Genomic DNA, 12,823 nt, shown 5'->3' with positions numbered 1-12,823 from the left:
CAAACAGTTCTATTTTTGTTTCATCAGACCAGAGGACATTTCTCCAAAAAGTACGATCTTTGTCCCCTTGTGCAGTTGCAAACCGTAGTCTGGCTTTTATGGCGGTTTGGAGCTGTGGCTTCTTCCTTGCTGAGCGGCCTTGTGTCGATATAGGATTCATTTTAATGTGGATATAGATACTTTTGTACCGGTTTCCTCCAGCATCTTCACAAGGTCCTTTGATGTTGTTCGGGGATTGATTTAAACTTTCGCACCAAAGTACATTAAGGAGACAGAACGCCTCTCCTTCCTGAGCGTTATGACGGCTGTGTTTATACTTGCGTACTATTGTTTGTACAGATGAACATGGTACCTTCAGGCATTTGGAAATTGCTCCCAAGGATGAGCCAGACTTGTGGAGGTCTACAATATTTTTTCTGAGGTCTTGGCTGATTTATTTTGATTTTCCCATGATGTCAAGCAAAGAGGCACTGCGTTTGAAGGTACGCCTTGAAATACATCCACAGTTAGCCTACCAGAAGCTTCTAAAGCCATTACATTATTTTCTGGACTTTTCCAAACTGACTAAAGGCACAGTCAACTTAGTGTATGTAGTAAACTTCTGACCCACTGAAATTGTGATACAGTGAATTATAAGTGAAATAATCTGTCTACAAGTAATCTGTCCCGTGTTTTATGATTCTGATTATCTGGACCAGTCCAGTGACTGCTGTGAAAGGACAGCTGACAACATAGGAAAGTCTGTGTGACAGCTTGGAGAGACAGCTGACCGGAGGGAATAGACCCCACTGGGGCTGTCATGGGTTAGCTACCCATGTTGGCAGTCTCCGACGCTGTTTCAGTATGTTGGAGACACCCGCTAAGTGCTACTGAAAATCAACAAAGGAACATACCCCTAGAGCCTGCGAGAGCTGGGGCGCAAGATGGCTCAACGACTGATCACACGGTTACGGACCCAGGAACGGAAATGACTACGAGTAGGAACACAGCACATGAGACAACCATAACAGCAGCAGGACACACACTTCAGGTGTGCAGCTGTGGTTGGGAGAGAGTAACATCGGCAAGGGGGTTAAGGATCCATCAAGGGAGGAAAAGGTGCTTGTTAGAGAAGCAGAGACAGGGACCTCGCATTGACCAGTACTTCTTACGAAGCAGCCAGTCAAATCAGTCGAATGAAGCACAGCGACGGGACGCAAACCAAAGTTCGCAGAGCATCGGCACCCCTGTAACTGAGGAGGATAACACAAGCACAGAAATGCCGGTGGATGAACTCACCCAACCACAGAGACCTCTAAAAGAGGAAAAGATCAAAGGGCACAGACCGAGTGTGAAGTGGCCCAAAGCCGTTGAAAAGAGAGAGTGGGAAACAATCAACAACGACCTGACAAATCTTGGAACAACAGGTAGGAACAGCAGAGAAAAAGCTTGAAAGGATGGGAGACATTATCTACCACTACGGAGAAGAGCGCTTTGGCGTAAACGAAAGGAGAAGTGGCAAGACACCTCCCGCGCCAGCCAAATCTAGGAGACAGCAGGAGATCGAGATACTTGTCAGAGAGAGAAGGCAGCTGAGGAAGCAGTGGAAGAAGGCCTCTGATGCAGAGAGAGAAGGTCTCATGCTACTCCAAGCAGACATTAAATGTCGGCTGGCAACCTTGCGAAGAGCGGAAAACTTAAGGAAACTTCCTAGGAAGAAGGAACACTCAAGAACACGGTTCTATAAAAAAACCTTTAAGTTTGTCAAAGATCTCTTCGCAAAGGAAAAGTGCAGAATCCTAAAAACTACAAAGCCTGAACTGGAAGAACATCTGGAAAAGGTCCACCAGGACATGAAAAGGCATGAGCAGATAGTCATCCCACATGACATCCCACCTATTCAACCACCAGAATTCAATCTGGACACTGACCCTCCAAAATGGAGGGAAGTAGAGAACGTTGTCCGAAGAGCAAGAGCGGCCTCGGCTCCTGGGCCTAATGGAGTACCATACAAGCTCTACAAGAACGCCCCGGATGTTCTACGCTTTCTTTGGAGGCTCATGAGGATAGTGTGGCAGAAGGAAATAATACCAAAGGCATGGCGAAGGGCTGGTGGTGTGCTAATCCCGAAAGAGAAGGATGCGACAGACATCAGTCAATTCCGACCAATCTCCCTTATCAACGTCGAAGGGAAGATATTTTTCAGTATAATAGCACAGTCCACTTATCTGGAAAGGAACAAGTACATTGATACATCTGTACAGAAAGCAGGCATTCCTGGTTTCTCTGGTTGCCTGGAACATACTAGTATGATTTGGCACCAGATCCAAACAGCTAAGAAGGACAAGAGAGACCTCTATGTCATCTTCCTCGACTTGGCCAATGCCTTTGGCTCAGTTCCCCATGAACTCCTCTGGGAATCCTTCAACATTTTCCACGTACCAGAACCCATCAGTACCCTGGTAAAGGCCTATTTCCAAGACCTGCAATTGTGTTTCACAACACCAGACTTCACAAGAACATGGCAGCGCTTGGAAGTAGGCATAATGGCAGGCTGTACAGTTTCTCCTCTGGCCTTCACTATGGCCATGGAAGTCATCATCAGGGCATCGAGATGGGTGGTCAGCGGTGAGAGAACTAAGGAAGGGCTCCGTCTCCCACCTATCCGAGCATACATGGATGACATGACTACACTGACCACCACTGCAGCATGCACCAGGCGGCTACTTGCAAAACTGCAGGATAACATCAAGTGGGCACGGATGAAAATCAAGCCAAGCAAATCTCGAAGCATCTCCATAGTCAAGGGACAGCTTAAAGATGTGAGGTTCTGCATTGGAGATGACCCGATACCAACGGTGTCTGAGCAACCCATCAAGAGCCTGGGTAGATGGTACAACGAAAGCCTCCGGGGTAAAGATCAAGTGCAGCAAGTAAGGCAGGACATCGCCGACGGTCTTGAGAACATCAACAAGACCCTACTGCCTGGGAGGCTCAAGCTCTGGTGCCTACAGTTTGGACTTCTCCCCCGGGTAATGTGGCCACTCACCGTCTATGAGGTCCCAATAACAACAGTGGAGAAGATGGAGCGAACCATTACCTCATACGTGAAGAAATGGCTGGGTGTCCCACGATGCCTGAGTAACATCGGCCTCTATGGCAAAGGGGTCCTTGAACTACCTCTTACAAGTCTAACGGAGGAGTACAAGTGCTCTAAAGTAAGACTTCAGATGACATTGAAGGACTCCAAAGACCAGACCATTAGCAAGGCTGCACCTCCCCTACAAACTGGACGGAAATGGACATCATCCAAGGCTGTGCAGCAAGCAACATCAGCCCTGAGACACCAAGACATTGTGGGGAATATCCAGCATGGAAGAGGCGGCTTTGGCCTGGCAGCAAGCAAACCAACGTTCCATAAGGCAACAACATCTGAACGCAGGAAGCTGGTGGTCGAGGAGGTGCGCAGACAGGAGGAGACTGCAAGAAGTGCAAAGGCTGTCTCTCTTGCTAAACAAGGGCACTGGACGCGGTGGGAAGGCCTGGAGAGGAGAAAGATCAACTGGAGTGAGCTTTGGCAAATGGAGGCAAGCAACATCAGCTTCATCATAAGAGCTGTTTATGATGTGCTTCCATCACCAAAAAATCTACATCAATGGTATGGCGAGGACTCGACCTGCCCCCTCTGCCCAGCTCCAGCGACTCTCAGGCATATAATGACAGGTTGCAAGACCAGCCTCTCACAAGGCCGCTACACCTGGAGGCACAATCAGGTCCTCAAGAGCCTGGCTGCAGCACTTGAGACCAAGAGGAGTGCAACCAATTCATTACCTCCAAAAACAAGCAATCCCGTCAAAACAACAACATTCATCCGGGAGGGACAGAAAAGGCCCAAGTATCCTCCTACAAAGCCAGAAACTGGACACCTAGCCATGGCCCGGGACTGGAAGATGCTTGTCGATATTGGCCAGCAACTCATTTTTCCACCTGAGATTGCTTCTACCAACCTTAGGCCAGACATGGTACTCTGGTCCCCTTCACGAAAGGCTGTGTACATCATAGAGCTCACAGTCCCGTGGGAAAACTCTGTTGAAGAGGCCTACGAGCGTAAGAAACTGCGTTACACAGAGTTGGCAGCAGACGCAACTCAGCGTGGCTGGAATGCAAAAGTCTGGCCAGTTGAAGTGGGATGCAGAGAATTCGTGGCTTCTTCCATCATCAGGTTGCTGAAAGAACTTGGAATCCATGGACAGGCTCTGCGGCAGACCGTCAGAGCAGTTTCTCAAGCAGCTGAAAGAGGCAGCCAGTGGATCTGGATCAAACGGAAGGACCCTTGCTGGGCTATAACTTCATGACCCCTAACCCCCACCTGAGAACTCAATTCAGATCCCTCCAACTTGAGGAGGGCATATGAGGTATGCGGTCAGCTGTATGGCTGGCTCAGGGAAGAGGACGCCCCTGCCTAGCACAGTCCTGTGGGACATCTTAATTGGGCATGGGACACAAGCTAAGGCTTGATCACCCTTTAGCTGGCCACCTTTGATGAGGGTGTTTAGTGATTAAAGGCCGAAACACCCACTGATTCGAAGGCACACTACTGAGGATGTGTCCCAAAAATTGACATCTTACCCCAGTCTAAGAAATAAACCTCCCATGCCACTCTGTCAACATCACGGCAAATCTCATGCGAGTGCATTCCATCTATTGGCACAATGGACAGTTTTTAACATCTCGTCCCGTGTTTTATGATTCTGTATATGTACTAATCAGAATACTATTATGTTAATGTATATGTACTAATCAGAATACTATGTTACTGTATATGTACTAATCAGAATACTATGTTACTGTATATGTATGAATTTTCTTATCTGATCCCAGTACTGAAAATAATGTGTGTGAATGTGGTCAAGAGTTTAGAACAATGACTATCTGTTCCTTGGTACAAATGAATCAGACTGGCTAGAATGCTTATCTACACGAGAAAAACTTGGCTCGTAAATTATATTAAATTGGTAGGGAGACGGATGTGGGAAGGCTTGAGATACAGCCTTTGTACTGGAACGGAGATGGCGCGGGGTGGTGTTGGGACTAATGACATCATTTTCAGTTTATAACCTGTGGTAATCTGTATTGCGGGAGTACTCTCTTGAATAAAGGCTGCTATTTGACTTTAAGACCGGGCTCTGTCCATTCCTATAAAATAAGGGTCTTACAAATTCTTATGAATTGACAGAGTGTTTAATTGTAATTGGGAATTAAAACAGAGGAATTAAATTCCTTCAATAGACCATCTAAAAGGAAACTTGTGCTTGATGGTATGTTGGTCAAAGACAGACAACGGATCGCAGACAACAATGAAACAGCCTATAGGGAGGAGGTCAGTGACCTGGCAGTGTGCCAGGAGAACAACATTTCCATCAAAATCAGCAAGACAAAGGCGCTGATCGTGGACTACAGGAACGGAGGGCAGAGCACGCACCCACACACATCGACAGGGCTGCAGTGGAGCAGGTAGAGAGTTTTAAGTTCCTAGGTGTCCAAATTACTGAGGAATTGCTAGGGTTCACACATACCAACACAGTCGTGAAGAAGGCATGACAACGCCTCTACACCCTCAGGAGTCTGAACCGATTTGGCATGGGGCCTCAGATACTCAAAAGGTTCTATAGCTGCACCATTTACAGCATCTTGACTTGCTGCATCTCCGCTTGGTATGGCAACTGCCACCCGACCGCCAGGTGCTACAGAGGGTAGTTCGTACGGCCCTGTACATCATACTAGGCAGTGTCAGAGGAAGGCTCTATAAATTGTCAAAGACCGATGCAACAGGACCCTGAACCACTTGTATCCCAAAGCCCTAAGACTGCTAAATAGTTAGCTAAATAGTTAGCTAAATAGTTAGCTAAATAGTTAGCTAAATAGTTAGCTAAATAGTTAGCTAAATAGTTGACCCTTTTTGCAGTAACTCTTGACTCATCACATACGCTGCTGCTGCTACTGTTAATTATCTATCCTGTTGCCTCGTCACTTCATCACAGCCTTCAGTACGTACATACAATGTCAACCTCAATTACCTTGTAGCTCTGTACATCCACTCGGTACTAGCACCTCTTGTATATAGCCACGTTATTATTACTCATTTTTTGCTAGTTATTATTTTTCAATTATACTGCCTCTTTTTTTTAATGTCTGCATTTTTGGGATGTGCCCGTAAGCATTTCACTGTTAGTCTACACCCGTTTACAAAGTGTGTGACAAATAAAATTGGATTGGATTTTCCACAATCTTACTGCACAATAAACAACATTATTGTGCATGAAACATCCAAACACTTACAAAGCAAGTTAAGCGACACATATTCAACATTGCCATCCATAACAGACCATCCTAAAATTAAATACACCGTAAGTACATACAAGAGAACATAAATTCAATACACGGTAAAAGCACTTACAGAAGTGACAAGCAAGGCCAAGTCATTTTCGGATTTATATCCAAGGTGGATTTAACCTTTCAATCTGTATTTGATCGATGGGCCCTAATACTGTATGCTCTGATAAAATACCTAAAGGTGTGTTTACTAGGCGTAGGTGTGTACTGTGTACTAGGACTTACAGACATGGCTAGCATGTTGGCATTTATTGTCACGAGTCTTGCCCTGGAGGCAGCACTGCAGAGTGGTTACTAGCTGGCACAGACCCAAAGGAATCAAATCTGAATTTAAACCTAACTCCACTGCTAACCTTAATGCTTAACCCTTAACCTTAACGGAAGACCCAAAAGCTACATTTTTTGTTTTCATATTTATTTTTAGATATAGACCATTTTAACTTCGCAGCTGACACCGCTCAGTTCTGCCTCCAGGGCAAGACTTGTGAAAATAAACATCAACCTGCAGACGGCTACAGGCCATCTGGCCACAACTTTAGAAAATTGTGTGTAGGATAGGCATGGAATTTAGGTTAATCACCCAACCTCACCCTCTCAGCAGAACAGTGTGTGTGTTGTGTTTGGTGACTCATCTTTATAATTTGACTGAGGCTCAACAAGCATTTCTCAATCGTTACAAATACACACAGTTCACACAAAAGGACAAATCACAACGACATGTTTTCTATTCTCACAGTGTCGTCCACACAGACATTCTTCTAGAATCGGAGGAAGTGAAAGAAAATAAAAGCTTGGTGCAGTGTCTGGGATTGTATATCGTGTTAAATATGTGAATGAGTAACTGGATTTTGTGTACTACAAGGAGGGGCATCCTGAGATAATTATGTTGCTTGAGGTTGAGGGAAATCATTGGGAATGAATCGCTCGGCGTACAGTAAAAACTGACATGTTATACTCAATTGATTGTTAAAAATATATGATATAATAAAATGATTGCTTGGAGAAAGAGATTGCTTAACAATTCGTATATTTTCAAGAAAATGAATTAAGGTTAAAAAGAAAATTGTTTAATTTCGGTCAAACGTTTCGGGTAGCCTTCCACAATAAGTTGAATTTTGGCCCATGCCTCCTGACAGAGCTGGTGTAACTGAGTCAGGTTTGTAGGCCTCCATGCTCGCACACGCTTTTTCAGATCTGCCCACACATGTTCTATAGGATTGAGGTCTGAGCTTTGTGATGGCCACCCCAAAATCTGAATTTTGTTGTCCTTAAGCCATTTTGCCACAACTTTGGAAGTATGCTTGGGGTCCTTGTCAATTTGGAACCCATTTGCGACCAAGCTTTAACTTCCTGATGTCTATAGATATTGCTTTAATATATCCACATCATTTTCCTCCCTCATGAAGCCATCTATTTTGTGAAGTGCACCAGTCCCTCCTGCAGCAAAGCACCCACACAACATGATGCTGCTACCCCCGTGCTTCACGGTTGGGATGGTGTTCTTTGGCTTGCAAGCCTCTCCCTTTTTCCCTCAAACATAACGATGGTCATTATGGCCAAACAGTTCTATTTTTATTTCATCAGACCAGAGGACGTTTCTCCAAAAAGTGCAAACTTTGTACTCATTTGCAGTTGCAAACTGTAGTCTGGCTTTTTTATGGCGGTTTAGGAGCAGTGGCGTCTTCCTTATTGAGCGGCCTTTCAGGTTATGCCGATATAGGACTCGTTTTACTGTGGATATAGATACTTTTGTACCCGTTTCCTCCAGCATCTTCACAAGGTCCTTTGCCATTGCAAATCAATCACAGAACACTTTTCAGCACCAAAGTATGTTCACCTCTAGGAGACAGAACACATCTCCTTCCTGAGCAGTGTGACGGCTGCATGGTCCAATGGCATTTATACTTGCGTACTATTGTTTGTACAGATGAATGTGGTACCTTCAGGCATTTGGAAATTGCTCCCAAGGATGAACCAGACTTGTGGAGGTCTACAATATTTTTTTCCGAGGTCTTTTGATTTTCCCATGATGTCAAGCAAATAGTCACTGAGGTTGAAGGTAGGCCTTGAAATAAATCCACATGTACACCTCCAATTGACTCAAATGATGTCAATTAGCCTAGCAGTAGCATCTAAAGCCATGACATCATTTGTTGGAATTTTCCAAGCTGTTTAAAGGCACAGTAAACTTAGTGTATGTAAACGTCTGACCCACTGGAATTGTGATACAGTGAAACAAGTGAAATAATCTGTCTGTAAACAATTGTTGAAAAAATTACTTGTGTCATGCACAAAGAAGATGTCCTAACCGACTTGCTAAAACTATAGTTTGTTAACAAGAAATGTGTGCAGTGGTTGAAAAACTAGTTTTAATGACTCCAACCTAAGTGTATGTAAACTTCTGACTTCAAATGTGTATGTATATGTCTATATAATATAATGACCCTCTTATGAAGACAAGAATGATGAAACTTAACATTACATTTCAACAGTAATGATCATCATGTAACTGGAAATGTCACTTCTATCTGTCCCTATCGGATTAAAGAAGGGCTAGTAGTGTGTAATGGGTCAAAACAAAAACCTGCACAGCCTGTGAGTATGCAGGACCAGGGAGTGTGTCCACTAGTATACAGCAAATCGATAAGTATTTCAATTGAATCAAATAAATAACCAAATAGAATGTAATCAAACTTAATCAAATCCAATCAAATCTTACTAAATGTATCAGTATGACTCACTCATGTCATATAAGTGCTGCCAAAAGGCCTCCATCCAGCGCTGTGTGTCCTGGGGTGTGTGTGTGACCAGAGTGTGTGTGACAGCTTCGTCACCTCGGGTGTGTGTGCTGATGGATATACTCTGGGTATGGTGCAGAGGCCCTCTCTCGGACACATGGATGTTGGTCTCCTGAGAAGAGGAGAAACACACACACAATCCACACTGAAATCTTAACATAAGCATGTGCAAATCAAATATTATTTATCACATGTGTGAAATGCTTACTTACAAGCCCTTAACTCTATTTCTTGAGCTGCATTGTTGGGTAAGTAAATATTTACTAAATATATATATTTTTTTTTAAATACATCAAAAGTAACACAATAAAGAGTCTATATACGGGAGAAACCGGTGCCAAGTCAATGTGCGGGGGTACAGGTTAGTCAAGGTAATTTATAGGTTGGGTCATTTTCACAGCTTTTTATTTTCTCACAACCGGTCAAACCGATGTCAGTTGGACATTTTGTTGCTGTTTTTGCTGCTGTTGCTGCTGTTGCTGCTGTTGCTGCTGTTGCTGCTGTTGCTGCTGTTGCTGCTGTTGCTGCTGTTGCTGCTGTTGCTGCTGTTGCTGCTGTTGCTGCTGTTGCTGCTGTTGCCCTGTTCCCTAAATGTCTTTGTTTCGTGAAAAAAAAGCAAATATGACATTTAAAACTTTACCGATGTCAACTAACCTATCTGGACAAGAGGAATACCTATGTAAGAATGCTGTTCATCGACTACAGCTCAGCATTTACCACCTTAGCACCCTCCAAACTCGTCATTAAGCTTGAGACCCTGGGTCTCGATCCCGCCTTGTGCAACTGGGTCCTGGACTTTGACGGGATGCCCCCAGGTGGTGAGGGTAGGAAACAACATCTCCACCCCACTGATTGTCAACACTGGGGCCCCACAAGGGTGCGTTCTCAGCCCTCTCCTGTACTCCCTGTTCAAACATTACTGCGTGGCCATGCACGCCTCCAACACAATCATCAAGTTTGCAGACGACACTACAGTGGTAGGCTTGATTACCAACAACGACGAGACGGCCTACAAGGAGGTGGTCAGGGCCCATGGAGTGTGGTGTCAGGAAAACAACCTCACACTCAACGTCAACAAAACAAAGGAGATGATCGTGGACTTCAGGAAACAGAAGTGCGAGCACCCCCTATCCACAGGACAGTAGTAGAGAAGGTGAAAAGTTAAGTTCCTCGGCATACACATCATGGACTAACTGAAATGTTCCATCCACACAGACAGCGTGGTGAAGGCGCAACAGCGCTTCTTCAACCTCAAGAAGCTGAAGAAATGTGGCTTTTACAGATGCACAATCTAGAGCATCCTGTTGGGCTGTATGCCTGGTACGGCACCTGCTCCGCCCACAACCATAAGGCTCTTCAGAGGGGAGTGAGGTCTGCACAACGCATCACCGGGGCCAAACTACCCTCCCTCCAGGACACCTACAGCACCCGATGTCACAGGAAGGCCAAAAAGATCATCAAGGACAACAACCACCCGAGCTTACTGCCTGTTCACCCTGCTATCATCCAGAAGGCGAGATCAGTACAGGTGCATCAAAGCTGGGACCGAGAGACTGAAAAACAGCTTCTATCTCAAGGTCATCAGACTGTTAAATAGTCACCACTAACATTGAGTGGCTGCTGCCAACATACTGACTCAAATCTCTAGCCACTTTAATAATAAAAAATTGGATGTAATAAATGTATCACTAGTCACTTTAAACAATGCCACTTTATATAATGTTTACATACCCTACACTACTCATCTCATATGTATATACTGTACTCTATACCATCTACTGCATCTTGCCGTTCGGCCATCGCTCATCCATATATTTATATGTACATATTCTTAATTATTCCTTTACACTTGTGTGTATAAGGTAGTTGTTGTGAAATTGTTAGCTATTACTGCATGGTCGGAACTAGAAACACAAGCATTTCGCTACACTCACATTAACATCTGCTAACCATGTGTGTGTGAGACCATTCCAATTTGATTGAAGGATTCATTCTATCAATTTTTGCCATTCTGGTGAGTAAGGTTTTATTTAGTCTTCTAGGACGACATATAGGCTAATGACAGAAGAGAAGCTGCTAATTATAGACAAGTTGACCAAAAAAATTGCATAACCAAATAAATAAATAAAATCCTTCCGCATGTCTGACTGTAGCCTACAGCCCATTTTCTATATTAGCGGGTAAGGGCCTTAGATTTTCACTTTCTTACATAGAGTCAGGCGGTTGTGGAATGGGGTTATTAGCAAACGCGGGCAGGTGCAGGTGAACAAACAGCTGACCCGCGCACCACTATAGCCGCTGTGATGTGCACATGGCTGATGTGCATGTACTGTAGCTGCTGTCAGGCCGATTAGCAACCACATTGCATGAAGGGGTTAAACAGCAGGCAAACAGAATTCCGTTCCTGTAATGCTCAAAGCAAGATCTGACTTTAAACTTGCTTGTTTACCCAACCGTGGGGTAGACTGTGTTTGTTCCCACACCCAGGACTCTGACTCTATTGGTTACACGGTCTTTTGGCCTCCCATCCCATTCTAACCACCTCTCGCCAGCTTTGTATTCATGTTACCTGATGGAATTGCTATACAATATTATACATTTGTCATCTGATGCACATTCAGATGTCCTAAATCAGCACTGCAGAGCTCTCCCTGTCCTCTGCCGTGTCCTGATTATATTACTGCTGATTATATCTGGAAATGTGCATGTACACCCTGGCCCTTCTACCGTTGTTAGCCCCATTACCGATTTGTGCTCTGATATCTGCTTCACTGATTTCTGCTCTTGTAAAAGCCTGGGTTTTCTGCACGTTAACACTAGGAGCTTATTACCTAAAATGTATCAATTGAAAGTGTGGGTTCACAGCTCCAATCCAGATGTGTTGGTCGTTACTGAGACGTGGTTAAGAAAGAGTGTTTGAAACACTGATGTTATCCTTTCTAGTTATAAACCTTTTTCTGCAAGACAAATCTTCCAACGGTAGGGGAGTAGCAATCTTTACCAAGGAACACCTTCAGTGCTCAGTTGTCTCCATCAAGTCTGTCCTCAAACAATTTGATTTGCTGATTTTACACATTAAACTTCCATCTAACTCTTTGTTGACTTTTGCTGGGTGTTGTCGGCCACAATCAGCACCAGCCTGAACCCTAAATGCCCTAAGCGCTCTCCTGGCCCCTTCCAACTTGCACAAAGTGAGGTCCATACAAAAATGGTTTGTCGAGATCAGTGTGGTAGAACTTGACTGGCCTGCACGGAGCCCTGATTTCAAAACCCATCGTTGGGATGAATTGGAACGCCGACTGCAAGCCAGGCCTAATCGCCCAACATCAGTGCCTGACCTCATTAATGTTCTTGTGGCTGAATGGAATCAAATCCCAGCAGCAATGTTCCAACATCTACTGGAAAGCCTTCCCAGAAGACTGGAGGATGTTATAGCAGCAATGTTCCAACATCTACTGGAAAGCCTTCCCAGAAGAGTGGAAGCTGTTATATTAGCAAAGGGTGGACCAACTCCATATTAATGTCCATGATTTTGGAATGAGATGTTTTTTTATGTATGCATAGTCACTTTAACCCTACCTACATGTACACATACCTCAAGTATCTTGACTAACCCATACCCCTGCACATTGACTCGGTACCAACAGGAAAAG

The 12,823-nt window shown here is 44.5% G+C and overlaps 1 protein-coding gene across 6 annotated transcripts in view; it reads right to left on the bottom strand.

Moving 5' to 3' along the window:
- LOC124006989 (rhotekin-like) overlaps positions 1-12,823 on the bottom strand; it is a 78,422-nt gene that overhangs the window by 42,038 nt on the left and 23,561 nt on the right. For 5 of the 6 annotated variants that reach the window (XR_006833855.1, XR_006833854.1, XM_046317213.1 and 2 more), the window contains exon 10: positions 9,114-9,282. Coding sequence is in view for 4 of the 6 variants with exons in the window: in XM_046317213.1 (XP_046173169.1) it covers positions 9,114-9,282 (169 nt within the window). In the remaining 2 variants the exon portion in view is untranslated. Of the gene's footprint in view, positions 1-9,113; positions 9,283-9,319; positions 9,766-12,823 lie in introns of those variants that run through there. The other variant, XM_046317215.1, reaches the window with a different exon arrangement.

The sequence above is a fragment of the Oncorhynchus gorbuscha genome, linkage group LG20 (assembly GCF_021184085.1).
Source record: "Oncorhynchus gorbuscha isolate QuinsamMale2020 ecotype Even-year linkage group LG20, OgorEven_v1.0, whole genome shotgun sequence".
Lineage (NCBI taxonomy): Eukaryota > Metazoa > Chordata > Actinopteri > Salmoniformes > Salmonidae > Oncorhynchus > Oncorhynchus gorbuscha.
This window is presented reverse-complemented; position numbering and strand designations above follow the sequence as displayed.